The sequence below is a fragment of the Lactuca virosa genome, chromosome 2, assembly GCF_052849685.1.
Source record: "Lactuca virosa cultivar CGN04683 chromosome 2, Lactuca_virosa_CGN04683_v6, whole genome shotgun sequence".
In the NCBI taxonomy this organism is placed as follows: Eukaryota; Viridiplantae; Streptophyta; class Magnoliopsida; order Asterales; family Asteraceae; genus Lactuca; species Lactuca virosa.
Window position 1 is genome coordinate 29425664 of NC_136427.1, and position 26849 is coordinate 29452512.

At 35.3% G+C, this 26849-nt stretch overlaps 3 protein-coding genes and 1 long non-coding RNA gene across 7 annotated transcripts; 3 read left to right on the forward strand and 1 right to left on the reverse strand.

The window, feature by feature from the left end:
* Positions 1 to 5287: 5287 nt before the first annotated feature.
* Positions 5288 to 6481, forward strand: LOC145157326 (putative F-box protein At3g16210). The gene has a single exon (XM_079076384.1). It carries the CDS (start codon positions 5288 to 5290, stop codon positions 6479 to 6481), a length of 1194 nt encoding a protein of 397 aa, XP_078932510.1.
* A 302-nt stretch (positions 6482 to 6783) lies between these two features.
* LOC145157327 (uncharacterized) lies at positions 6784 to 7437 on the reverse strand. Its single transcript, XM_079076385.1, has one exon. The coding sequence runs from the start codon at positions 7435 to 7437 to the stop codon at positions 6784 to 6786; it is 654 nt and encodes a 217-aa protein (XP_078932511.1).
* A 4755-nt stretch (positions 7438 to 12192) lies between these two features.
* LOC145156289 (uncharacterized) lies at positions 12193 to 14048 on the forward strand. 4 transcript variants are annotated; one of them, XR_013736591.1, is made up of 5 exons: positions 12193 to 12392; positions 12581 to 12685; positions 13160 to 13219; positions 13600 to 13710; positions 13777 to 14048. It is a non-coding gene; the product is annotated as an uncharacterized LOC145156289 (long non-coding RNA). The 4 variants fall into 4 exon arrangements; XR_013736592.1 differs by having other exon boundaries at positions 12194 to 12392; positions 13790 to 14048; XR_013736590.1 differs by having other exon boundaries at positions 12197 to 12392; positions 13793 to 14048.
* Positions 14049 to 25569: 11521 nt separating this feature from the next.
* LOC145157328 (F-box protein CPR1-like) lies at positions 25570 to 26755 on the forward strand. The gene is made up of 2 exons (XM_079076386.1): positions 25570 to 26560; positions 26628 to 26755. Exons 1-2 carry the CDS (start codon positions 25570 to 25572, stop codon positions 26753 to 26755), a joined length of 1119 nt encoding a protein of 372 aa, XP_078932512.1.
* The last annotated feature ends 94 nt before the right edge of the window (positions 26756 to 26849 follow it).

Below are 26849 nucleotides of genomic sequence, written 5' to 3' on the forward strand. Positions count from 1 at the left end.
AGCCTTTGTAAAGATGTCCGCCCGTTGATCCTTCGAGTTGACATATTCCACTATAATTTGCCCACGTTCAACACATTCTCGTATGAAGTGATAACGAATGTCGATGTGTTTGCTTCGACCATGAAACACAGGATTTTTCATCAATGCGATTGCTGACTTGTTATCGACATATAAGGTGATAGGCATAATATGATGTCCCGTGAGCTCCTTCACGAGATTAGCAAGCCAAATGACTTGACATGCTGCTGTTGTAGCTGCCATGAACTCGGCTTCACACGTGGACAAAGCAACAATCTTTTGCTTTTGGGATTGCCAAGTTATCGCATTCCTTCCCAGATAGAAAATCATTCCACTTGTGCTCTTGCTATCAACAGGGTCACCTCCAAGATCACTATCGGTAAAACCAACCAAATCTTCAATTTCACGACCTCTTCCATAGTTGATTCCATAATCAACGGTTCCTTTTACGTATCGCAAGATGTGTTTCACAACTTGGAAATGCAAAGTGGTTGGTTCCTCCATGAAACGACTTGCAATTCCAACCGAAAATGACAGGTCTGGTCGAGTGTGAGTCAAGTACCTCAAACAACCTACCACTCGCCTATATTCAGTTGGATCAACTTTTTCACCATCTTCATCCTTCTTAACCTTCAACTTAGGTTCCATTGGTGACGTTGTCGGATTGCAATCCAGCAACCCAAATTGCTCTAAAATCTTCTTTGCATAAGCCGTTTGTCGCAAAGATATTCCCCACTTCTTTTGCGAAACTTCGATTCCAAGGTAGTAAGAAAGTAATCCCAAGTCACTCATTTCGAATTCTTTCTTCATTTGTTCTTTGAATTCGACAACATCATTAGTGTTAGACCCGGTAATGATCAAGTCATCAACATAGACACCAACAATAAGAATTTTGTCTTTTGAGTTCCTTTTGTAAACAACTGGGTCTTGTGAACTTTTTGTAAAACCAAGCCTTTTTAAGCTTTTATCCAAACGAATGTTCCAAGCTCGAGGAGCTTGTCGTAGACCATAAAGAGCTTTATAAAGCTTGAACACCTTGTGACTGTTTGCTTTATCAACATATCCTTCTGGTTGGGTGACATAAACCTCCTCTTTGAGATCTCCATTGAGAAAAGCCGATTTAACATCGAGATGGTGGACAACCCACCCATGTTGCGCTGCTAAGGCAAGAATGAGCCTTACGGTGTCAAGTCGTGCTACCGGTGCAAAAACTTCATCAAAGTCGACTCCTTCCTTTTGTACAAATCCTTTTGCTACAAGTCGAGCTTTATGCTTCACCACTTTTCCCAAGTTGTCTTTCTTCACTTTAAACACCCATTTCAAACCGATTGCTTTGTGTCCGGATGGCAAATCGGTAAGTTGCCATGTCTTGTTCTTCTCGATTGCATCCAACTATGTTTGCATAGCCTCCTGCCATGCCTTAGAGGTTACCGCCTCTTTAAAATTCAAGGGTTGATCCGCTGCAATCATCAACAATTCTCCGGGTTCAAGGAACACATTTTCGGTTTCAGAATAAATATCGGTTAACAGACGCAATCCCCTTGGCCCAATCTCACTAGAAGGGCTTTCCATATGGGGCGAGGTTGAAGAAAACGGGGCTGAGACAGGAGTATGTGGAGCTGGTTCAGGCTCGTCAAATTCAGCATATGGTTGTCCAACTTGGATAGCATCGATTCCTGGGCTGTTTGGTTGTTCCGGATTGATTTCGGGGTCATTTTGAGGTGTTTCGAGGTGTATTTGGGGTTGTGGTTCAATTATGGTAAAGGTCTTAGGAGTCGCCATCTCTTCTTCTTTGTTTTTGTACCAATTCCATTCTTCTTTTTCGTCAAAAACAACATCGCGACTAACTCGCAACTTTCGGTCTTGTGGATCAAACAAACGGTTGCCTTTAGTTCCATCTTCCACACCTAAATACACCATCTTCTTACTTCGATCATCAAGCTTCTTCAAGTGACCACCTACAAGTTTAGCAAAAGCAACACAACTAAAAACTTTTAGATGTTCAAGGTTGGGCTTTTTGCCAAACCATGTTTCATAAGGCGTCTTGTCGGGAAGTACTTTTGTTGGCAGGCGGTTGAGAAGATAAACTGCATGTCTAACCGCTTCTCCCCAAAACTCTCCCGGAACATTTCTACCTTTGAGCAGACTTCTTGCCATGTCCATAACGGTCCGATTTCGCCTTTCTACAACTCCGTTCTGTTGAGGCGAATATGGTGTCGTAAGATGCCTTTGAATACCATTTTCTTCACAAAATAATGAGAATTCTTTTGAAGTGAACTCTCCCCCTCGGTCCGTTCGAAGTGTCTTTATTTGATAACCCGAATTCTTTTCAACCATCAACTTGAACCGTTTGAAAGCGCTCAAGGCTTGAGACTTCTCCGATAGCATGTAAACCCACATCCACCGGCTAAAATCGTCTACTAAAAGGAGAAAATATTTACTCCCTCCAACAGACGTAGGTGTGATCGGACCACATAAGTCCGCATGAACAAGTTGTAGAGGTTTTTGAGCTCGAAAAGCTGCATGATCCGGGAAAGGAATTCGGGTTTGTTTGGAAAGAACGCACCCTTCACATACTTGGTTTGGGTGCTCAATCTTTGGGACTCCGATTGCCATATTCTTTTCGGACAACTTCTTTAAGGCGAGAAAGTTAACATGACCGAGTCTAGAATGCCATATCCAAGCTGGTTCGTCTTTTGTTGCTAAAAGACAAGTCGGTCTACCGGTCCTTAAAGGAGTTTTATATAACCGGTTTGGGGATCGTTTAACTCTCAAAAGTAGAGTTTTGTTTCTGTCAAACAATGTCAGATCCGACCCATCCATTATGACCCGACTCCCTTCCTCCGTCATTTGTCCAAGACTAATAATATTGTTTTTTAGACTTGGAATGAAATATACCTCATTAAGGAGTCTTTGGTCGCCATTTTTGCTATCGAATAAAATCGACCCTTTTCCCAAAATAGCGACGGTCGAACCATCCCCAAATTTCACATGGCCCGTAACGTGCTCATCTAGTTCGCGAAACTTTGAGCGGTCTCCAGTCATGTGATTGCTAGCACCGTTGTCGAGATACCATACCTCAGACTCGACTCGACTTTCTCTCGATACAAGAAGATTAACACAAATCTTCTCTCTTAGAGACACTGTTTTGTGTGCATATTCTTGTGAGGTTGCCATCATTAAAATAGGCTCTTCTTCGTTGGCTTGAGTGAGGTTTGCCTCCTCACCTCGATTCTTGTTTGGACACTCCGAAGCATAATGACCAAATTGTTCACAAGTAAAGCATTTGATTTTACTTTTATCCTTTCGAGAAGGATTATGGTCATTCCGATTTGTATTGTACTCGCGACCACCTCCTTGGCCACGTCCACGACCTCGGCCTCGTCCCCGGCCTCGGTTACCATGTCCTCCTCGTCCTCTTGAAGTGTTTGACGAGTTTCTCTCGCCAGTTTGCTTCGAACGAGATTCCCACTCGGCATGTGTAAGCAATAGAGAAGGTCTTTCTTCTTTTTCTCCATAGCTTCGAAGTCTCTCTTCATGGGTCTTAAGACGACCCACAACTTCTTCCACCGTCATATTCTTCAAATCTCCGAATTGCTCGATCGATGTTACGATTTGTATAAATCGTATCGGTACGGCTCGCAAAAACTTCTTCACAGCCGTAATTTCTTCAATCTTTTCACCAAGAGATCGAATACCAGTTACGATAGTATTCAATCTCATGGAAAAATCATCTACCGATTCACTGTCTTTCATCCGGATCACCTCGAAGTCACTTCTCAAGGTTTGAGCTTTAGCCTCCTTGACCCGATCGGCTCCCATGTGCATCATCTTGAGCGTTTCCCATGCTTCTTTAGCTGTGTCCTTCTCAGCTAACATCAGAAGTACGTCCTCTGGAATTGCTTGATAAATAGCCGCAAGAGCCATCCGATCTTTACGTTCGTCCGTTTCTGCATTTTTAATTACATCCCATACTCCTTGTGCTTGTAAATTCACTCGCATTTTTATGGCCCACACCGCGTAGTTCATCTTCGTGAGCATTGGATAGTGTAACGTAACGCTACCGTCTTTCCCGGTCCTTTGAAAACTTTCAACTTCGGCTTGAGAAGATGACGAGGTTGGTGTAGTCATTCTTGGCATATACTTGGGCATACACGAGTAAGAATATTTTTTTTTTGAAGTACGGGGACCAATATGAACTTTTCAGAAGTTCAGGGGGCAAACAGAACTTTTACAGAAGTAAAACAGGGGCTAAATTGAAATTTTTCTGAAAAGCGGGACCAAAATTGTAATTTTTCTGAAAAACAGGGGCTAAATTGCACTTTCCGGAAGAACAGGGGCTAAACTGTAATTTCCAGAACTGTGGTCAGCTGCTGACGTCACTGCTGATGTCACTGCTACAGTGCTGCTACAGTACTGTCTTCTCCGGCGAACCCTGGTTTTTCCGGCGACTTTTCCGGCAGATTTGACCAACTTTGACCGGTGATTTGGAGGCCTTCCGGTGGTCAAAAAATTTAAAAAAAATATATTTTCGGAATCCTCAGAACGAGACCTTTCCAATGGTGTACTCCGAAATTGTTTTTGAGACAAAAAAATTTCGACCAAAAAACAGAGAATGTTTTCCCCGGAGCTTAACCAAGCTCTGATACCACTTGTTGGGGTTGAAACACACTTTAATTCAGAACTAGAACAAAAGAGAAGAGCTTACACACTCAATATTACAAAAAAAAAGAAACAACCCTCTAATACTCACTCTAAGTATTACACACTACACTCTCTGTTTTGTGGTGTCTTACAACTGATATTAGAGCCTCTATTTATACTTAAACAAGCCTACAATTACTACTGCTACCATTTATTGTGTTCATTATGTGAACATACGAAGTTGCCATTTGAGTTCTTATTGTCAACAAAGGAGGGATTCATTTGTCAACTAAAGAGGGTGGTACAGCTACTCATGGCAGGTTCACACCCAAGTAGGTTTACACTCACATTTTTTTTAATGGGGTTTTGTAGAATTTGCTAAACAACTTTTTTTTTCTTTATATTGTTGTTGAAGGTGGGTTTTTAGGATATCGTTGTCATAGTGATTTTGTGTGAAATCTTTACTTGAAGGCAGGGATTTCTGAAAGCTCTCGGGCTATACCATAAAGGATTTCTAAAATCCCAGGACCAAAGGATTTGAAAACCCTATTTTTTTAACCATACAAAGTCTTGGAGAGATTTCAGTTCTAAATCCTTCATATTCCAATCACCTCCCAGGATCAAAATGTCAGACTACATTCCTTCGGAAATCCTAGTGGAAATCTTCAAACGACTTCCTGTGAAGTCAGTGCTTCAACTAAGATCCGTTTCAAAACCATGGAAATCTTTGATCGACAGCTCTGAGTTCATTGCTGCCTATGGCGCCCACCAAACTCAGCTACAGAGTCTACTTGTAACGTACAAGGATCCAGAGAGCGAACAGCCTGACGAAACATATGCTTCATTGGTTGATGATGAGACCTTCGTCCCACAAGAGATCCGTCCGACACTTCCTTTGCTCGCTAAACTACTTAGGCCATCACGCGTTATCGGTAGCTCACATGGATTGGTCTGCTTGTCTGCTAATGATCCATATCAAAATGATCACAAACCTCTCGGAAGGAAGATGGCTGTTCTTTGTAATCCTTCAATAAGAAAATCAGTTGGTGTAACTGTGCATCTGGCGATAGATATGCCTAAATCCTACGTTCTTGGTTTTGGAGTTTGTCCTATTACTAGTGACCCTACGATTCTTAAGATTAATGTTGGGGTTGTTGAGGTTTTTACATTAAGGACACGTAGTTGGAGAGTTCTGTCTTACAATCCGCAAATTAATTCTCTTAAATTCCCACGGCGTCAGGTAGTTGTTGGTAGGTTTATTTATTTTGTTGCGTATGTTGAGAAGGAGAAACCTCTTATTGTGTCGTTTGATATGACTACTCATGAATTTAGAACGAAAGACATACCTGACAGTTTTGCACGACAGCCTTGCCCATATTTTTCCATCTCTAAGGTGTCCGAGGCTCTTGTTGTGCTTAAATACAATACTATGGGGATGGGAGATTGGGCTGTATGGATCGTGGATGATGGTGTTCCAAATTCATGTACAAAGCTATTCACCATTAGCAATGTACCACGTGCAATATGCTTGACTACAGTACTGGGATTTACAGACAGGAGTGAACTTCTAATTGAAAGGCAAGATGACGTTGCTGGGTGGAGAAAGAGCTCGTTGTTTGTCTATGAACCATGCTCACAACACATCGATGATATTGGGATTGATGGAATCCAAGGTTCATTTTCTGTTGGTTACTACATGGAAACCCTACTTCTGCTTGATCAGCCGGATTCTAGTGTTTATGTTGAAAATGGTGTTGGACCGATGGATTTCCGGTTGTGGATCAATTTGCTGCCCGACGAGGTCCTTGTAATAAAATAAACTAGTTTTCTTTTGTGGTGCAAGGAACACGGAAACAGAAGAAGAATGTAGTGGAAGAAAACTTGCTCTTAAAGTTAAAACAAAGAAAGAACTAGTAATTGCATTAAAACAAATGACGCCTACTTTTATACTAATTAATTAGATACCTTATGAACCTCTAAAACCATAAAAAAAAGACTTCGACTCTTATTCTAAAACTAGGAAACAAAACTAATAAAAAAGAAACTTTCCTATTGCTTTTCAAATAACCGATTAACCCAACAATCACCCCCTTAATCGGTTTGGTCATACGAGCCACTCGTTCAAAACAATGTCGGTTCCTCTTCGATTAGACCCGCTTCTTCCTTTTCCCATTTAGGACACTCGTTTTTATAGTGACCAAGCTCACCACATTTGGAACATCTAACGTGACTTTTATCCCGGACACGTTCATTACCATCTCGAATTCTCCCGGACCCCCGACCTCTTCCCCGGCCACGTCCAAAGTCATCCCGATTTGAACGTCCATTGTCACAATGCTTACAAACATGTGACTTTTCGTCACTAGCCAACAACAACCCACTTTGAGTGTCCTCCACTTTCTCGGTTCCTCTTATACGCTCCTCGTACGCCTTCAATCTACCAACCGCTTCATCGAATAACATTGAATCCAACTCGAAACATTGCTCTATTGAAGCCACGATTTGGAGGAACGACTTAGGCATCGAATCTAGTAACCTTTTTACCAAATCACCTTCTTCAAGCTCATATCCAAGACTCCTTACTTTTGACGCTAAACCGGATAATTTCGTCACAAAATCATCAACCGTTTCATCCTCCTTCATGCGTAAACTTTCAAGCTCCCTTTTTAAGGTTGCAAGTTGAGCCGTTCTCACCCGATCCACTCCCAAATACCGTGTTTTTAGCCCATCCCACACTTGTTTTGGGTCGGTGTAACTCGCCATTTGCAACACCATGTCTTCGGGTATCGCTTGAAACAAAAAAGCAAGAGCTTGTTTTGACTTCTTTTAATCTGGTGCTTTATCTAACGTTTTCGGTTCGACCGTCTCCCATATGCCATGTGCATCCATAATCGACTTGACTTTAACCGCCCACACCGGATAATTCGTTGGAGTCAAAACCGGAACTTGATATATCAACGAACCTCCTTCTTTAACCAACGACATCCTTTTCTCCTTAACCCCGACTTCTTTAATCAAGCTTGTTCCGAGAGCACTCTTCCACCGGACAACAAGACAAGGTCACGACCACCTTTACAGTCTTCCGTCACCCGCAAAACGAACCGAATCAAAGCCACCCGCTTTGACGTCTTCCCGTTCGTTTACTCCGCGCCTCCGGTTAGTCTCTAACAAGCCCGATTAAAAGAAATCGGGGTTGCTTCTAATCAACCTCGAATCACACCCCCTTCAACGAAACCGCGCTCTGATACCAAGTGTAAGAAAATAAACTAGTTTTCTTTTGTGGTGCAAGGAACACGGAAACAGAAGAAGAATGTAGTGGAAGAAAACTTGCTCTTAAAGTTAAAACAAAGAAAGAACTAGTAATTTCATTAAAACAAATGACGCCTACTTTTATACTAATTAATTAGATACCTTATGAACCTCTAAAACCATAAAAAAAGACTTCGACTCTTATTCTAAAACTAGGAAACAAAACTAATAAAAAAGAAACTTTCCTATTGTTTTTCAAATAACCGATTAACCCAACAGTCCTGTCCACCATGTCCACACCTCCCCTAGCCAATCGGCCCCGTGGTTTTTTCTTTTTGTCTTTGCTAAGGAAACTTTGTAACATCTTTTAAATTTAATGCAAATTGGATGAATGGTATTTGAATTAGAGCATAAATTAATTTTGTATTCTCTCATCTCTGTTATGTTTGATAATTGATACCATTGATAGTTCGTAATGATTGTTCATTAGTATTCTAATCAGTTCAGTTATTCTTTGACATGTGTTGCAATATATATCATATATGAAGATTTTGAATCATTCCAGTATTTAATGAATCGTGATGCAAGACAATAGAATATTAGAATGGGTTTGATTTGTGAGGGTTTTAATCTTGGTTTCAATCTGAATCAGCTTGAAAGATTTGTTTACTGTAGACAATTTGGTTTCATTTACATATTTTTTAAGCAGTCTATTCTAGGTTCAGGCTCAACAAAACACACACACAACACACACTAGTCAAGTAAATATGTATGTGAAAGTAAATTTGCAAAATGGAACCTGATTATAAACGTCTACATCTTCCTATATATTAAACAAAAACAAAGTACATCTATTTATACTAAATAAAGAGCTGAATAATAGCTATCATCTAGCCCACGATATTATGCTAAAATGTAGCCAGTCACTTTTATATTCCATAAAACCCGGTCAAAGATAAAGACCAAATCTTTTGCTGCACGTTTGGATTACAACAAACCCGATTAATCCAACAATCACCCCCTTAATCGGTTTGTTCACACCGCTCCTTAATAGTGGGCACTACAAATAATATTACATTTAGTGGCACAAAGTTTTAGTGACACTTTGATTTTGTGCCACTATAGCCTATTTTTAGTGACACTTTTTTTTCTGCCACTATAAGTTTTTAGAGATACAATGACACTTTTTTTTCTATGACAATGTTACCCTTGGCATTAATCATTTTATGAAACTGTTTTTATAATTATTAGTGGTAGAAAAAGTGCCACTAAAAGTTTTATATATCATATATTATATTTTATTTTAATGTTAATAAAATAAAAAATTAAATTAAATCAATTTAGTAGTAAAACATGAATTAAAAAAATTAATGAGTATGTGTCTATAAGAATCATCATCAAAAATTAAGAAGTCCCTCTTTCTTCGTTGGAGCGGGAAAATGTTTTCCCCAAAATTTACAAAACCCCGCTTATACTTTGATTCCCTCCCATCCAAAATTTCCCCCTTTTGATTTCTACATAGATAACTAAAATTTTCAATTGCACTAGACTAATTACCTCACATACTCCCACCGTTTTCCCACTCCTGCCCTAAATCCCCAATCGCCATCTCCATAGCCATCGACCTGACTCCGAGCTCCAAGGCGTTGTTTCTCAGTCTTCGGAAACTCGCCTCCATTTCCCTAACACTGCTTATCGGCCGCGCTCTGCCCGTACATCTCCGAATCAGGTAGAAAATCCGTCTTCCCTTTTTTGAAATCAGGCACGGAAATGTACCTCAAACATCCATCACCAAACCCAATAGATATGAGGGATTGATTCCACCACCGAGCTACCGATTCAAGGCTTTCCAGTTCCAAGTGGCACGACCAGCCATCGTCGACCTCTTCAAAAAAGAAAAATGTAACACCTTCTTTCTCTATTTACTGAAATTTTCTATTTTCCTTTCTTTCATCTATGATTACATGGTGCAACTTCTTTTTTGGTTCTTATTGTGGAAAATAACCATTTTCCAAATGTTCACCTTTATTAATATTTTAAATCCTTTTATGATTTAAGATATACTAAGTACTGATATTATGATTAACTATTGATATGATATCTTTTTTTACTATATTTGTGGGAATACAAGTTTCGGATTATATCATTGAAAATCGTCCATTGATAGAGGTAGAAAATATTGAGAAACAAATGGTAGCGACTTACATGTAGCATAAAAGTTGTAAACATACAATATCGAACAAGTTTGAAAACATAGTATGAAATGTTAATGGCTCAGCTCACACGTAGCATCTACTTTCAACAATGTGCTATTTTGGCATATATGAATGAAGTAGGCCAGATAAACGAGAATATTCTTAATCAGATGTCCGTTGATTTACAAATATATCTAAGTTCGGATAAATTGTGTAACGTTTAGCAATACAATTCTCTAACGAAGCGTTGTACTCACCTAATGTATTCCATCAAATAATCGGGAATACCAGACCATGAATTAATGTTGAAAGTATGTGCACCGATAATGTATTTGCATAATCTTAATAAAAATCTAGGCATAGGTAATGGGATACGCATGCGTATGATTAACCACGAAACACAAGTGATTGAAGCATAAATGACTTATGAAATTAATGTTGGAACTCGAACGCCCATACCCATGATCCTTTTAAATTCATGTGACAAGTAAATGTCATTCAAATTTATCTATAAACAATTCCCCTTGGTGTTGTGTTTTGGAATAACAATAAAATTAAAGTTGGTATTCATGGATGAAGAAGAGAACCTATCAAACACAACAACTAATGTTGTCTACAAGGAAGTACTTCAAAGTTTATATATAGCACATTGGTCAACAAGATTGAATTGATGATCTTTAAGTATACTTCACAATATATATATATATATATATATATATATATATATATATATATATATATATATATATATATATATATATATATATATATATATATATATATATATATATATATATATATATATATATATATATAGAGAGAGAGAGAGAGAGAGAGGTAGGTTCAAATGTTTTTCACATCTATTGTGTGCTAGAATACACCAATATGAATTTAGTATTAATTATATGTATATTAAATGCTATCCATACTTATAACTAAATTTTATGGGAACTAATTAAATTCGTCATTAATGTCAACAATAATATTCTTTCAGAATGAATTTAGAAGAATGAGAGTGTATTCCAGCAGAATGACAGTGTATTCTAGTAGAATACACTTTCGTTCTTCATATTCAATGCAACTTTATTGTATTTTAAGTGAGTGAGTCCTGAAACAAAATACGAACTCATATATAAAAACCTAGATTCGAATTCATTCTGAAAGAATGTTATTGCTGATATTAATGACAGATTTAATTAGTTTCCATAAAAAAAGAATTATAATTCTGGATATCATTTAATATACATATAATTATAGAAATCATTTAATATCTATATTTATTTAATTAAATAATTATTTAATTACTAAATTTCTATTGGTGAATTCTAGCACACAATAAATGTAAGAAACAAAATAACCTACTTTTATATATATATATATATATATATATATATATATATATATATATATATATATATATATATATATATATATATATATTTGTGTTTGCTATATTTAGTAATTTTTTGATTTTAGTTTCATTCGTATGTCTATATGTAGTAGAAATATTAATATATTCTAGCTCGTGTACAGACCTATACCTAGTTTTGTATAATTTAAAATTGAATTTATATCAGTTTTTAAATTTTTTATTTCATTTGCAAAAGACTTAACATATTTCCATCATTTTATATTTGCTTATTATTTGGGAGTGGATGAATAATTTCATCTAAAACTTTCACCATTCTTTTATTTAAGTATGATTGAGCTGATTAAACATGAGTGTATGAATATAGTTTCGTTTTTAGTAAGGAGTCATTTTCTGGTCACCTGCGTATTAATTGGAAGTGAATAAATAATTTATCTAAAGCTTTCAGAGAGGTGGGTGTACGCGTTACTAGGAGAAAAAACATTTATGGTGGTAACGGAAAGTAACGGGAATGCTTTTAACACGCAATAACGGGAGGGAGGGGCGGTGTTCATTGGCGTTATCACATGTTATTAGGCACAATAACAGGAGTGGGCGTTGCCGACTCCGAGTAGTCTCACCATTCTTTTATTTAAATATAATTGAACTGGTAATTCCCAATGTGATTAAACGTGAGTGCATGAATATAGTTCCGTTTATAGTAAGGTGTCATTTTCTGGTCACCTTCATTATTCTACCCACGAAGATTCCCAGGAAGTTTCCTTACACTTTTTACAAATCCTGATGTACACTGCAATTCTCTTGAAGTTCTTCCAATAATTAAACACTTCTCTTGCTCTTCCCTTTCACCTGTTAAGAAGATCGAGTACATTTCTCTCCATTGGTTTTGCTTTTCAGTAATTATTGAAGTCAATCAGGTTTATACAATTTCCTGCACTTCCTCGGATCAGTGTGTTAAATTCTTTTAATTCCAAGTTGTTTTCATTAACTTCGATTTTATCTGCCCAATATTACATTAGATAACCAATGATGTTCCTTGAGGTATTCTATCTAATTGTTCTTTTAGTTTAGTCAATTAACAGCATAATTAATTCTGAAATTTCAGGATGAATAATAACAGTGCAGTCGGGTTACAGGTACACCGGTGAAGCGCTGGTGAAGACGAAAGCTGCCTCTGAAACCATAAGCGCTGAGAATGAAAAGCAAGCGGGTTAGTGTTTATGAGCCAATTCCATTTCTCTAGACTTTCCCATGAAACGTGCTAGAAGTGGGTGAATTATGGAATAAATTGTTCTGCTAATTTCATTTAGTTCCACAGAACTAAATTCGGTACATTATGGAATAAATTGTTCTGCTTACTTGACCTTTTCAAATTTTAATAGCGAAATCAAGCTATGTGTTTTCCTGGAAACATTTGTTGTATTTATTTATATCTTTATTATTATAGACTATAATATTATATACTATAATTGAATGTGAATCAACAGATTTAAAATTCTTTAAGATGTGATATGGATGTTACTTTCTAATTGATTAATGTTTCCCATAAAATAGAGAATAGCTTTGAGAATTAATGCTTGTTGTGGTTGAAAGCTAACCATTGTGATAAAATTTTGTCAAAATTTATTTTCATTATTATTTTCTAAAATAATTTTTATTTCTAAAATATTGTTTATGGTCGCAGCTAGATAACAAAAAGTTTGGAGCTTCCCGAAACAAGAAGAATAAGACTCCTACAGTGTAGGTACGACGAATTCGAAACAATATGGTTTTATTCACATTTCAAGTTTAGCTCCATTGATGACCAATGATAAGAGAATATGGTTGTATTCTTTTTAGGTGACCTTCATATTCCTTACTTAAAGTATGCTTAAACATTTAAAACATTGGTTCTTCAATTCCCCTTACTCTTTTATACGAATATGGGTAAATATTACGAATATGGGTAAATATGTTTATTTTGGTGAACAACTTTTATGTTTTAATTATTGAATAATACACTTGGTTTGTGGGTGAACAACTTTTATGTTTTAAAATAAATAATATTATTATTATTATTATTACTTTTTTTTGCAGAAGGTTTAGTTTGTGATAAAAACATTTAAACAATTTGATGGTGTGTAGTTCATATGGGCAAATTTTGGAGACGAGTACAAGCACGGGGAAACTCTTTTTGGGTGTGGAGTATGATTTGGAGGCTTAGTTATATTTTGTTTTCTTATTGGCAATATGCAGGTACAAAATTTTCCTTCTTTTTGTACTTTCAAAGTTTATATTAGGATTTGATATGCTTTTGAGTAGTTGGATATTTTAGTAGTTGAATCGCGAAGACGTACCTCCAATCTACAACTTCAAGACTAAAAGAATAGAGGGTCAAAAGAAGGGACACCGAAGAATGGATGACTACACTTGGGTGTTTAGGAATAGTTTTGAAATTGAGTACATGGGTATTGTAATACTATGTATTGAAATATAGTATAGCCGTATGTAACAGATTGTGAAGCAATAGTGATATAGGGAGTGGCTTTTGTTAGACAAGTGAACGTTTATGTTAAGTAATAATATTTTGCTTCCATTTGTTAATCTTAATTGTCTTATTATTATTATATATTTCTTTTAAATTTAATATAAAATCAAGCCTAATTTATGATATAATTTTTTAATGTGGAAAAGTGCACTAAAGTATGAAATAACATTTAATTTGTCAATTAAATAGTGTCATAAAAATAGTGCCACTAAAACCTACAAGTGATTTAGTGGCATAATCGAAAAGTGCCACTAAAACCCAATAAGGCTGCAGCGACACAACTGGAAAGTGCCACTAAATGTCTTTAGTGGCAGCGCTTTTAGCGGCACTTTTTTTTGTGCCGCTGATTGTCCAGGGGGACTTTAGTGGCACTTTTTTTGGTTTTAGTGACACTTTTTCTATGCCACTAAATGTCATTTTATTTGTAGTGGGGGTTTCTCCACCATTAACCACCGATGACCACCAACACCTTCACAACTTCTATTCACAGTCGACCCGCCGACTGCTTCACATGAAAACCCGTCGACAACAACTATTTTAACCAACACCATATGGTTGTACCATCTTCCAGCCACCTGCTTTACCAAGACAACAACCACCACGAGTCTCGACCTTTCCCGGACACCTGACCTCCACCTCGGCCACATTCAAAGTCTTCTCTCGACTTTCCCGGACCCCTGGCCTCTTCCTCGGCCACATCCAAAGCCAACTTTGTCACAGTCTCCTTTAACGACCACTGCAGTCACTGTCGAGACCTTCCTTTGACATCTCCAATCCTTTACCTGTTCCAAGAGTCTTCTTCTACCGCTACCAGTCAAGAAAACCAAGCTTCTCCTTTTTCTGTTTTCTTTTACCTGCAAACAAGCCAAACCAAAGAACCACATGTTCTGATTTCTTCTGGCTTGTCTTCTCGGCTTCTGGTTAGACTCATCGTACTGAACTACATCAGCCATCTATTACACCGGGACCATTCTTCCCTTTGTTACCTGCTATCATCACCATCCATCGCTACCATAGCACCCGTCGATCATCTTCTCCGGGAACCATAGTAAACCGCAGCCACCTGTTGCACCATCTTCTACAAATCCGAACACCATCCAACCCATTGGAAACCGACATCTGGTTCCTATCACAACAGCTCCCGATAACCACCTGGTTAGCTCTGATACCAATTGTAGGTTCATGCTCCACAAAACACACACACAACACACACTAGTCAAGTAAATATGTATGTGAAAGTAAATTTGCAAAATGGAACCTGATTATAAATGTCTACCTCTTCCTATATATTAAACAAAAACACAGTACATCTATTTATACTAAATAAAGAGCTGAATAATAGCTATCATCTAGCCCACGATATTATGCTAAAATGTAGCCGGTCACTTTTATCTTCCATAAAACCCGGTCAAAGAAAAAGACCAAATCTTTTGTTGCACGTTTGGATTACAACAAACCCGATTAATCCAACATCTATAACCACCCTATCAAAAGTTAAAGATAGAATGCATCTTGGTATAACACTACAAATAAAATGACATTTAGTGGCACAGAAAAAGTGTCACTAAAAACTGAAAAAGTGTCACTAAAGACCCTTTGCGCAAGCAACGGCACAAAAGAAAAAGTGTCACTAGAAGCGCTCTCACTAAAGGCCTATAGTGGCACTTTTTGGTTGTGTCGCTGCAGCATTTTTTGGTTTTAGTGGCACTTTTTTACTATGCCACTACAACACCTATAGGTTTTAGTGGCACTATTTTTATGCCACTATTAAACTGCTAAAGTAAATATTATTTTCATCATTTAAGTGACCAATTTTTTTTAACAAAAAGAGTATTAATAATGCAGGTGTGACTTTTTTTTTAATTTTAAATGAAATATAAAATAATGATAAGACCATTAAGATAACAAATGGAATACATAATATCATTATTCCAGTTAAAACTTGTCTAACAACTAAATTCAAAATATTTAACATATAAATTCTTCAACAAAGTTCAATAAGTCTAAATATTTTGCTCCTCTTGAATCAAGAACTTGTCCATTCTTCTTTAAACTTCATCACATATTGGAACTTTTCACCTGTATGTAACAACACAAAACAACATACATATTCTTTAATATGTTTATAATATAATCAACTAAAAATTGATTTTCATTTACTAAAAAACTTGTCTTTTTGTTACATTGTTTTTGAACATTCATGTTTATGTTTCCTCACCTTCATGTTTTTCTCCTCTTCATTTAATTCTTCTTCTCTGATTGATTTCTAGAACTCATACGCCTGCATGCATTTGTAATATATATATATATATATATATATATATATATATATATATATATTAAGACTACAATTTAAAAAGATTGTATATTACAACACATATACTTGTGTCGGCATCAAGACTGTATAAAAATCCTATCTTCAAGTTAAATACCATATTTACCCATGTTTAGTGATTTACATTTTCTGGTCACATAAGAGGAAAACATAAGGACCAGCAAAAACGAACCAACCATATGCTACCCCTGCTCATTCCAACTTCGTTTTATCTTGCAAAAAATATTTTAAGTGAAGTTTCCAAATTTTCCCATATTTCAATATGTGCTTTTTATGATGTAAGAACTCTAAACTTTTGATGCTTGCACTCCAATTTAGCCTTAATCCACTCTGCATTCGTAGGAAGATATATCAATTTAAACACTTTTAGTCTTCATCTTTATCTATGTAGAAATCGAAAGGGGGAAAATTTCTCGATGGGAGGGAATCAGAGTATAAGAAGGGTTTTGTAAATTTTTGGGGAAAATATTTTCCCGCTAGCAACCAAGGAGGGATATTTTAATTTTTGGTGATGATTCTCACAAAACATACTCATCTGTCTTTTAGTTCATGTTTTCCTATTACTAAAATGATTTAATTTAATTTTTATTTCATTTTATTAATATTAAAATTGAACATAATATATGACATATAAAACTTTTAGTGGCACATTTACGCCACTACTAATTATAAAAACAGTGTCATCAATTATTAATGCCACGAAAAGTAGGTTATTAGTGTCATAAGATATAAAGTGTCATTGTATCTCTTAAAACTTATAGCGGCACAGACAAAAGTGCCACTAAAAATAGGTTATAGTGGCACAAAAGCAAAATGTCACTAAAACTTTGTGCCAATAAATGTAATTTTATTTGTAGTGTAAGCATGTAGAAATGGATATCGAACATAATATAATACAAAGACAATGTCATGATTATTGTTTATGTTAATTGTGATAATTTTCATATTTAAAGAAATATATTTAATTTATTAAACGGGTATCCATTGGGTTACCCACATCCAGTGGAGATGTTTTCATCCGAAACTCGTCGGAAATTAGGCGGGGTTGGGGCAAAGATGGGTTTGTGGAAATAATGAGATGTCCCTATGTATGATTAAGAATCTTTTTTTTACATTACATTAAAGGAAGTAATGGGATGTCCGTTAAGAAATTTAAAAGGATAACAACAATTTGATACCCACCACTCCTTAATAATTCTCCTTCTATAATAGTATGTTATGTTGTTTGAGTAAGCACTTTTAATCAAGCAAGCATAATACACATAAATGTTACTATCATAATGCAGATGTTTCATAACTTGGGGGTTGATATCTCTTACATTGCTTATGTAAATGGAATAAAGGAGCACAACCTTCTCGTTTTTTTTGAACGACCATGTATATTAAAACATTAGCTACAAACTAGCTGATGAAAATTAGTCATTAAGCAGGTTTTGAATCCACCCATAAATGTTTTCCTAACTTTGCGATTCCTACTAGAAAACGAAATAAAAGAAAAAGAGAAAATAGGATCAAACATGAACTTTGTTGGGTCAGAATTGACTCAGTCTCAACGATACATATGGAAGTTTTCCTAATTGCAGTCGAATGTCATAGGCATTAGAGGGCTGAATGTGCTACATGAACAATTGAATGTTGTAGGCGCTAGAGGGTTGAATGTGTTATATGTACAATGGTAGCACTTTTCCTAAGACCAATTGGTATATTGGGAGAGTTGGTAGGGCCTAAGGTCCAATAAACTCCTTCCCATACTTCGTGTTTCCAAAAAATTGTGTGTTTCGGTATGTCCAAAGAACCCTAATAAACGTAGCACAAGCCACCTCAATAATCGCTCTACAAGTATTTGCAACCAATTGTGCATTGTGCACATCAATCCAGACGTAAACTTCTTCAATGGAATCAAAAGTCAGAGCACACCTCTATCGTTATTTTCTTTTCCTTTAAGAAATATTGTTCTGATTCCTTGCCTTCATTCATCTCCCTCAAGGCTTTAAACACATATCTCTATTACGTTTACAAGGAAAGTAAAGATAGATACAAACACATACTAGGATATCTATCTAATCTCAATTTAAATTTAAATGATAGTAATAGAATATTCTAAAAGTCCCCTACAATCTTGGTAGGACGAGAATATAAGTTAAGATTGCTTCGAAAGTATCAAGTAAAATGAACGGTAAAACTTTGGTAAAAATATCAACGGTTTGATATTGAGACATTACATGAAGGACACAAACTTCGCATCCAATGACCTTTTCATGAACAAAATGAATATCCATTTCAATGTGTTTCGTGCGGTGGTGTTAACAATGTTTTCCTGACAAGTACGCAACACTAACATTGTCACAGAAAACAAACATTAGATTTGGTGAAAGAGTAGTGAAGTTCTAGAAGTATGTTTTAAAGCCAACAAGCGTCAGAGACAACGTTTGCAACACCATAATATTCAGCTTCCGCACGAGACCCGGATAATGTAGTTTGTCGTTTAAATGACCTCCAAATTAGGTTGTGACCACGATAAACATAATAAGATGATGTAGAACACCGTGTATATGGATACTCACCCCAATAAGTGAATGTATAGCAAACAAACGCGCGTAGTGTTGGAATAGGTGACCAACGTTATAACTAAATTGGTCAAGGTCATGACTAAGTTGATATAACTTTACGAAATAAAAGTAAAGTCCTTTTTGGGTTTCCCTCATAACCAGAAATAGCTAGAAATAATACTAGGTGAGAGATAAAATTATTTGTTAATTTATTATATGATTAATAAATTAATTAGAAATAGATGGCATTGATTAATTCTTAATTCGAATTAAATTGGATTAATTTAGGATTAATTGGAATTAATTAAAGGTGTGAGAGTTGAATTGCAATTATTCAATATTTGAATAAAAAAGGCAATTCTAGAATGATACATATGATGGACGATTTTGTAGGAAGCCTAGAAGAGTTCTCAAATTATCTTGGTAGCGGATAAGGAAATGATTTGAGCTGGGGATTAAACATAATATTTAATTGTTCAAATATGGATTTATCTGTAAGTTACCTAAACTATAAATAGGACCATTTGGCATTCAAATTTTGTGCATAGCCTTTAAGGAATGATGAAATCTGAATTTCATCATAGTCTCCTGTATCCTTGTCGATCAAGTGTTCTAGGGTTTTGTATGTGAGCCATTAGAGGCGTTCACATTATTGGCACTTGCTTTTCATGGACTTTTGAAGATCAAAGGAGTTTTGCATATTTGATTATGTTAAAGGTATGTTTCCTAATCTAGTATTTTTTTATTATACCTAGATTAGATTAGTTTGTTTATATAGTATGTTGTTATAATGAGGAAATACCATAGATCCCTAGGTTGTGTGTGCCCATAAATTATTTATGTCGAAATTCTAATGTGCTAATATGATTTAATGGAACCTACAAAATCCATAAGTGGTATCAGAGCCTAGGATTTTCTATTATATATGCATTGGTGAAAAACTAAAGAATTTGAAAATCAAAAGAAAACAGCTAAGTCGCTAGCCCACCTCACCCTGTTCTCAAACAGATTTCGGATTTTGTTTCCTTTTTCTAATTGGTAGGATAATTACTAGTTAGATTTGGTTATTTTAATTGCTTAAAGTATGAAAATTTAAACTAGGTAATTGGATAAGTTTTAAATTTGAATTGATGGAATAAGAATTAATATTACTTAATTTAATGTTTAATTAAGATAATTGTTTAATTCATAAAATATTTAGTTTTATTTAATTAAAAGTTTAATTAAATATAATCATTAAATCTCAAATGGTTTAAAATATTCATTAATTAAAAGTGATGATAGTTAAATTTAAACCTATTAATTTTAAAAGGTATTAAAATACACCCTTACACACACACACACACACACACATATATATATATATATATATATATATATATATATATATATATATATATATATTAGAGTTATATTACTATATGTAAAATACTAACTCAGTCAAATCAAGAGTATGTCACATTCACGAAGCCACACTATCATAAAGATATAAGTAAACGACCTATAAAATGACCGTTGAATAAGTATCATTTTCACCCAATGCTTTTTTGTGTGTTGGATGTTCGTTAGCTGAAAGGGTTTTGATAGGACACTAATCATATTAAAAGTATAATGTAAAAGTACAAGAACATTTATAAAATCTCACTCGAGTTACTATAGGAAAAATATAAAGTCATATGCTAATCCATGAAAACACACATTATTTCTTTGTAAATCGTTAGTGGAGCGTGTGTGGTTAACCGACACACTAATGTGCGACTACAAGGTTGAAATGATGGTACATACTTGAAATTTATGATTGTTGATGGAGTATGTCTGGTTAACCAACACATCATTGTGAGATCATAAATGACTTCGAAGATGTCATGCGGGTTTGCATGGTTATTGACATCATGTTTGTGATTCTCGACATCCCAGTCACAAATCGAAGAGCATAGTCAGAGATTAACTTATCATTAATTGTTCAATGAGTCTCAAGAGATCTATGAGTTTCATTTTGATTCAAATTAGTAAAATGCTTTACTTACCTTGTGAAAGTCGTCAAAAGTTGGGCAGTGACCAACAACCGTAAAAAGTTGGTATCAAACATGCAGTAATGGATGTCGAACATAATATAATACAAAGATAATGTCATGATTATTTTGTATGTTATTTTTTATGATTTTCATATTTAAAAAAATTGTTAATTTATTAAATGGGTATCCATCGGGTTCCGCGTATCCGGTGGATATGTTTTCACCTTAAACCCTTCGGAGACTTGGTCGGGGGCAGGGGCAGGGATGGGTGTGGGGATCGGAGTTAGGTTATGGGGACGAATTTGGAGTCTCTACCAATATCCGTCCCCTGTTTGCATCCCTATCTATGATTAAGAAGCTTTTTTTACATTACATTAAAGGAAGTGATGAGATGTCCATTAACAAATTTAAAAGGGCAACAAAATTTTGATACCCACCACTCATTATTAATCATCTTTCTATAATATTATGTTATATTGTTTGCACGGAATGCTTTTAATCAAGCAAGCACAATACACATACATGTTTCTATCACAATTCAGATTTTCCACCGCTTGGAGTTTGATATTTCTCTAGATTGCATATGTAAATGGAACTGAGAAGCACACCCACCTCGTTTTTTTTAACGTCTGTGTATATTAATTGATTTGCTAGAAACTTGACAACAAATATTAGTTCATAAGTAGATTTGCATGCACCCGGTAAACAGTTGCCTAACTATGTGATTCTTACTAAAAAACCAATTAAACAAAAAAGAAACAACAAAATAAAAGATGAACCCCTTCTCATACTTCTTGTTTCCAAATACTTGTATGTTCTGATATGTCTAAAGAACCGCAATCAACGTAGCATAAGACACCTTAATAATCGATATACAAGCATTTGCAACCACTTCTGAATCAATCCAAATGTAAACTTCTTTAATGGAATCAAAAGTTGGAGCATACCTGTGTCGTTATTTGCTTTTCCTTTCTGAAAGATTATTATGATTCATTTCCTTCATTCGTCTCACTAAAGGCTTTAAATGCATACCTCTATCATGTGTACAAGGAAAATAGAGATGGATAGAAACACATACAAGGATACTTATCAAATATGCATTTATATTTAAATGATAATATATTATTCTAATAGTCTCCTGCAATCTTGGCAGCTCGAGAATGTAAGTTGAGATTACTTCGAAAGTATCAAACAAAATGCATGGTAAATCTTTGGTAAAAATATCAGTGATTTGATGTTGAGATGACACTTGAAGGACATGAACTTCTCTTTTGATAACTATTTAATGAACAAAATGAATATCTATTTTGCTTTAGTGTTGAACATCATTGTCTGATAAGTAAAAGATAGTAACATTGTCATAAAAAAACATTAGCTTTAGTGAAAGGGTAGTGAAATTCATGATGTAAGTTAGGAAGCCAACAAGCCTCGGAGAAAACATTTGCAAGACCCCAATATTCAACTTCCGCACTAGACCGGATAATGTAGTATGTCATTAGGATCACCACAAAATTAGGTTGTGACCAAGATAAACATAATAACCGCATGTAGAACGTCGTGTATTTGAACACTCACCCCAATCAACGTGTGGATAGCCAACCAATACAGATGTCGAATACTTTTACATATGGAGCCCATAAGAAAGATTGTCTTGAAAGTATTGGGTTATCTGTTTGACCGCATTCATGTGGGAAGTGTAAGGGGTATTCATGTGTAGGAAAACTTGTTGAATTGCATAAGAAATGTCGGATTTGGTAAAGGTGAGGTATTGTAGTGCACCTCAAAGACTCTGATAATGTGTAGGATCAGGATAAAGGATAAAGTTTGCCAGAGGGAGTGCTTAGTTTAGAGTTTGTATCAACAAGGGTAGGAGAAGGTTTACAAGAAGATATACCAACACGTTTCATCAAACATAATATATTTAAGTAAAAAACCGTGGATAAAAACACTAGATAAATTAAATTTATTCCTAATCTTATGGATAATAGTGAGGAGCTTCATATCCGTGATCACATTCAATTCTTTATGATTTAGCCTTTTACTTCCTTTTAGTCACTGCACGTTCTTTCAAATGCCAATAATTCATCTTGAGTCTAATACTTAGGAGTTAGAAGTAATATTTTATATGGTATTATGATCGTATATCGGGTTGTGGCATACTTTTTGGCTTTTAGCTTCTTTAAATCTTTTAATATACCTAAACTCCTATTTAGGTAGGCAATATTGTCTGTCAATTTAAGTCTCTATGAAACTCCTAAATATGTCGATATTTATTGATTTATCTTGCATAATTCTTGCAATGGAACCATACTACCTCATTAGGATATATTAGAGCAATTTCACAACCTTGTCTAGAGTTGGGTGTCCCAACCTTGTCCTTCCCTTTTAGCCTTTCAGTGTTTGGCTTTCTTCCTCTTAATAGTTTCTTAATGATAGCAAATATAAAAGCTATAAAGCTAGAGCTTCTAGGATTGTACATGTAAGTTCTAATGGTCTTTAACAAGCCATCCAACTCCAGGATGGTCCTTTCCAACTTGTTCATATCAAAAGCAAGTTGAATGAATTATATATGAACTTCTCAGCTAGTTGAGGATAATATCCATAGCCAACTCCTAACTAAATCGAAATCAAATCGCTCTAATATATCAATGTACGGTGTATATTAGCACTTTCTCCTTCCTGTATCTTTAGATACATTACTTGGAGAAAACATAGGAAGAGATTCATCTAGAACACGTTCTTTCGTTTTGTACATAAGAATTATTCTCAAGTCATGAATCAGTTAAGATCATTCAACCCATTCAACTTATCCCTTTAGAGGATTTGTAGCAATCAATATTTTGTAGTGGACGAGTTTAAGTTGGTAGACATCAGTTAAAGTAAAGTTTCATTTTATTTAGTTTGTATAATCCTTAAAAAATATTATACATATCAACATTATTTAGTTAAGGCTAATACTCATATTTCACTTCAAGATGTGAAGAGTGATGTTGTAATCACACCAAGAAGATATTTAGGTAGGCAATATTGTTTGTCAATTTAAGTCTCTATGAAATTCCTAGATTTGTCGAGATTTATTGACTTATCTTGCATACTCCTAATTTCTCATGATGTGGATGGGGTGGATCATGAGTTTGGATGGTAAATTGACCATGCAAAAACCATGTGATGTATGAACCAAGTTACACTTGAGTTATCACAAGTATCACATCACTTTTGACTAAAGCTTATCGATGCATTAGCTCAAGCACTTCCCTATGTTGAAAGACTAATGTAAAGTGTGTGTTAAAGTGAATATACTGAGGTGAAGGATTGAGCAAAACAAGATTCCAAAACACATGGACCTGGATAACCTGTTGTGCCCCTTATGTGTGGAAGATGTTGACCTTATCGATCATGATTTTTTCTTCTGCCCAGTCGTTATATCATTATATAGTAAGATGATGAGGCGGTGGGATATCTAGTTTTGAGAGATTAATAACTCCAAAGAGTTTAGCTTGGAAGCTTGGAAATAGGGTGATGTTCAAGGGGAAGAAAAAGAACCCTTGGTGCCAAGCTAAAGAAAAGGATCACATTGATAAGAGAAAAAGCAAATACGGCTAATGCCAAATATCTTTAAAACAAGCTACCTTGAACATCGGTAAAATCATTATCCATAAGAGGTCGGAATGGCAGAGAAGGAAGCTTGACTTTCAACTTTTCAAGGAGGTTGTCTTGGTAAACCATCCTAAGTAGAATCTTGATGGTTGATTAGAATTAATGCTAGAGATGTAAAACTAGACCGGATGTCATTGATTAATTGTCACCCTGTAATTATGTGTTTTTGATTGGTAGGTTTTTAGATGTTTCTATAAAATTTGTTTTTTTTTAAAGTAATTGAAAACTATTAATGGGTTGTCTGCTTATTTAACTCCATAAATTTTTTTGATAAAAATGTTTATTAGCTTAGTTATTTTATAGTTCTTTTTGCCGAATATGTCATGAATACTTTTGAAAAGTGAGAATTTCTAACTAATTCTAAGTGGCTTTCTAAATTCAATTTCAAACAACCCCTAAAAAGTTGAAAAATGATAATAAGAAAGTGATGCGTACCAATGATATTGATTTCTTAATAAAATCAAAATAAGTAATAAAAATAATACTGTCGGAAATGGCCTAAGTAATTCGTGAACAAATACCAAACATAATACACTTAGAATATTTAAAACTAATTTTTATCTTTATATGTAATATAATGTTATTTAGAAACACATGATTTTTGATATATTATAATTATAAATAAATAATCTATTTAGAGAAAATTTCACAATTTACATAAAGAATTATGACCAATATATAAAAGTAAAATTATATACATATATATACTTTTTTAAACATAGAAACCGCTTCACGTCTTTACCATATAAAGATGAGCTTGAATACGAATAACAATTACACCATTCATTTATACATTTTACAAAATAACGCCCACTTTCCAAAGTAAACGGTTTCGGAAGGAAAGAAATCTCAATTCGAGACACATCATATAATCATCACTCCCGCCACCTGGAAAACGTTGCCGCGCTCCATTATTCAAAAACTGATATCTTTAAATCATCAATTCGTGCTTGTCTCTCCATTCATATAAACCCCAGCAATTCAACTCCCTAACCATCTCCCAAAATCAAAATGTCAGACAACATACCATACGAAATTCAAGCAGAAATCATCAAAAGACATCCTGCGAAGTCACTGGTTGAATTCAGATCCGTCTCCAAACAATGGAAGTCTTTAATAGACAGCCGTGAGTTTCTTGTTGCTTACAATATCTACCACAATCAGACTCAACGTTTAATTGTATGGTATGAATATCCAGTAGACACTGAGGAAAAGTATGTTTCATTTATTGATGATGAAACTTTCGCCAAACAAGGTTTCGCTGTGACTGTTCCTGTGCTTGCTAAAGTACTTAACGACTCACGTGTGGTTGGTAGCTCTCAAGGATTGTTGTGCTTATATGGCTATTATCGTGTTCCAGGTCATTCTCGTCACAACTCTGTACGAGAGATGGCTGTTCTTTGGAATCCTTCAATCAGAAAATCAGTTGGTGTAGCTGTGCCTGGTGTGTTACGTTGGGGTCTTGAAACCATTCTTGGATTCGGGGTTTGTCCTATCAGAAGTGACCCTATGATTGTGAAGATTACACAGGTTAATGTAAACTGGGAAATGAGAAGTAGGGTTAGCGTCCCTTGGGTGGTTGAAGTTTTCACATTGAGTAAAGGTAGTTGGAGAATTCTTTCTAGTAATCTGCCTAATAAGTCGATTAAAATTACATGGTCTCAGGTAGTTATAGACAGGTTTATTTATTGGTTTGCTTTTGACAAGTTGGTTGCAGCTGATGGTGGTTTTTCCACAAAAAATATGATAATGTCATTTGATATGACTGCTGAAGAATTTAGAGTGGTAGATCTACCAGAGAATTTAGCAAACCAGTCATACATGAATTTGTCAATCTCTAAGGTATGGGAGTCTCTAGCTGTTGTTGAATACGCTACAAACATGATGAATCAAGTTTGTAATGTATGGGTGAGGGATCATGGTGTTCAGAATTTGTTTAAAAAGCTATTTACCATTAATGCATCATATGCATCAATAAGGTCACTGGGATTTACGAAAAGTGGTGAACCTATAATGGAAGTGAAAGATTATTACAAAGAAGCAGCTGCACTTGTTGTCTATGAACCCAGCTTGGGATACATCAACAAATATTGGGATTAGTGGAAATTATGGTTCATTCTTCGTTGGCTCCTACATGGAAACCCTACTTCTGCTTGATCAGTTAGATTGTAGTGTTTATTCTAACATTGACAACTGATCCTGGTGTCTTAATTGCAAAATGTGTAGTTTACAAGATATGAATTATCATCCATTGGAAGGTAAGACAAGATGATATGAGATCTTACAGTTGA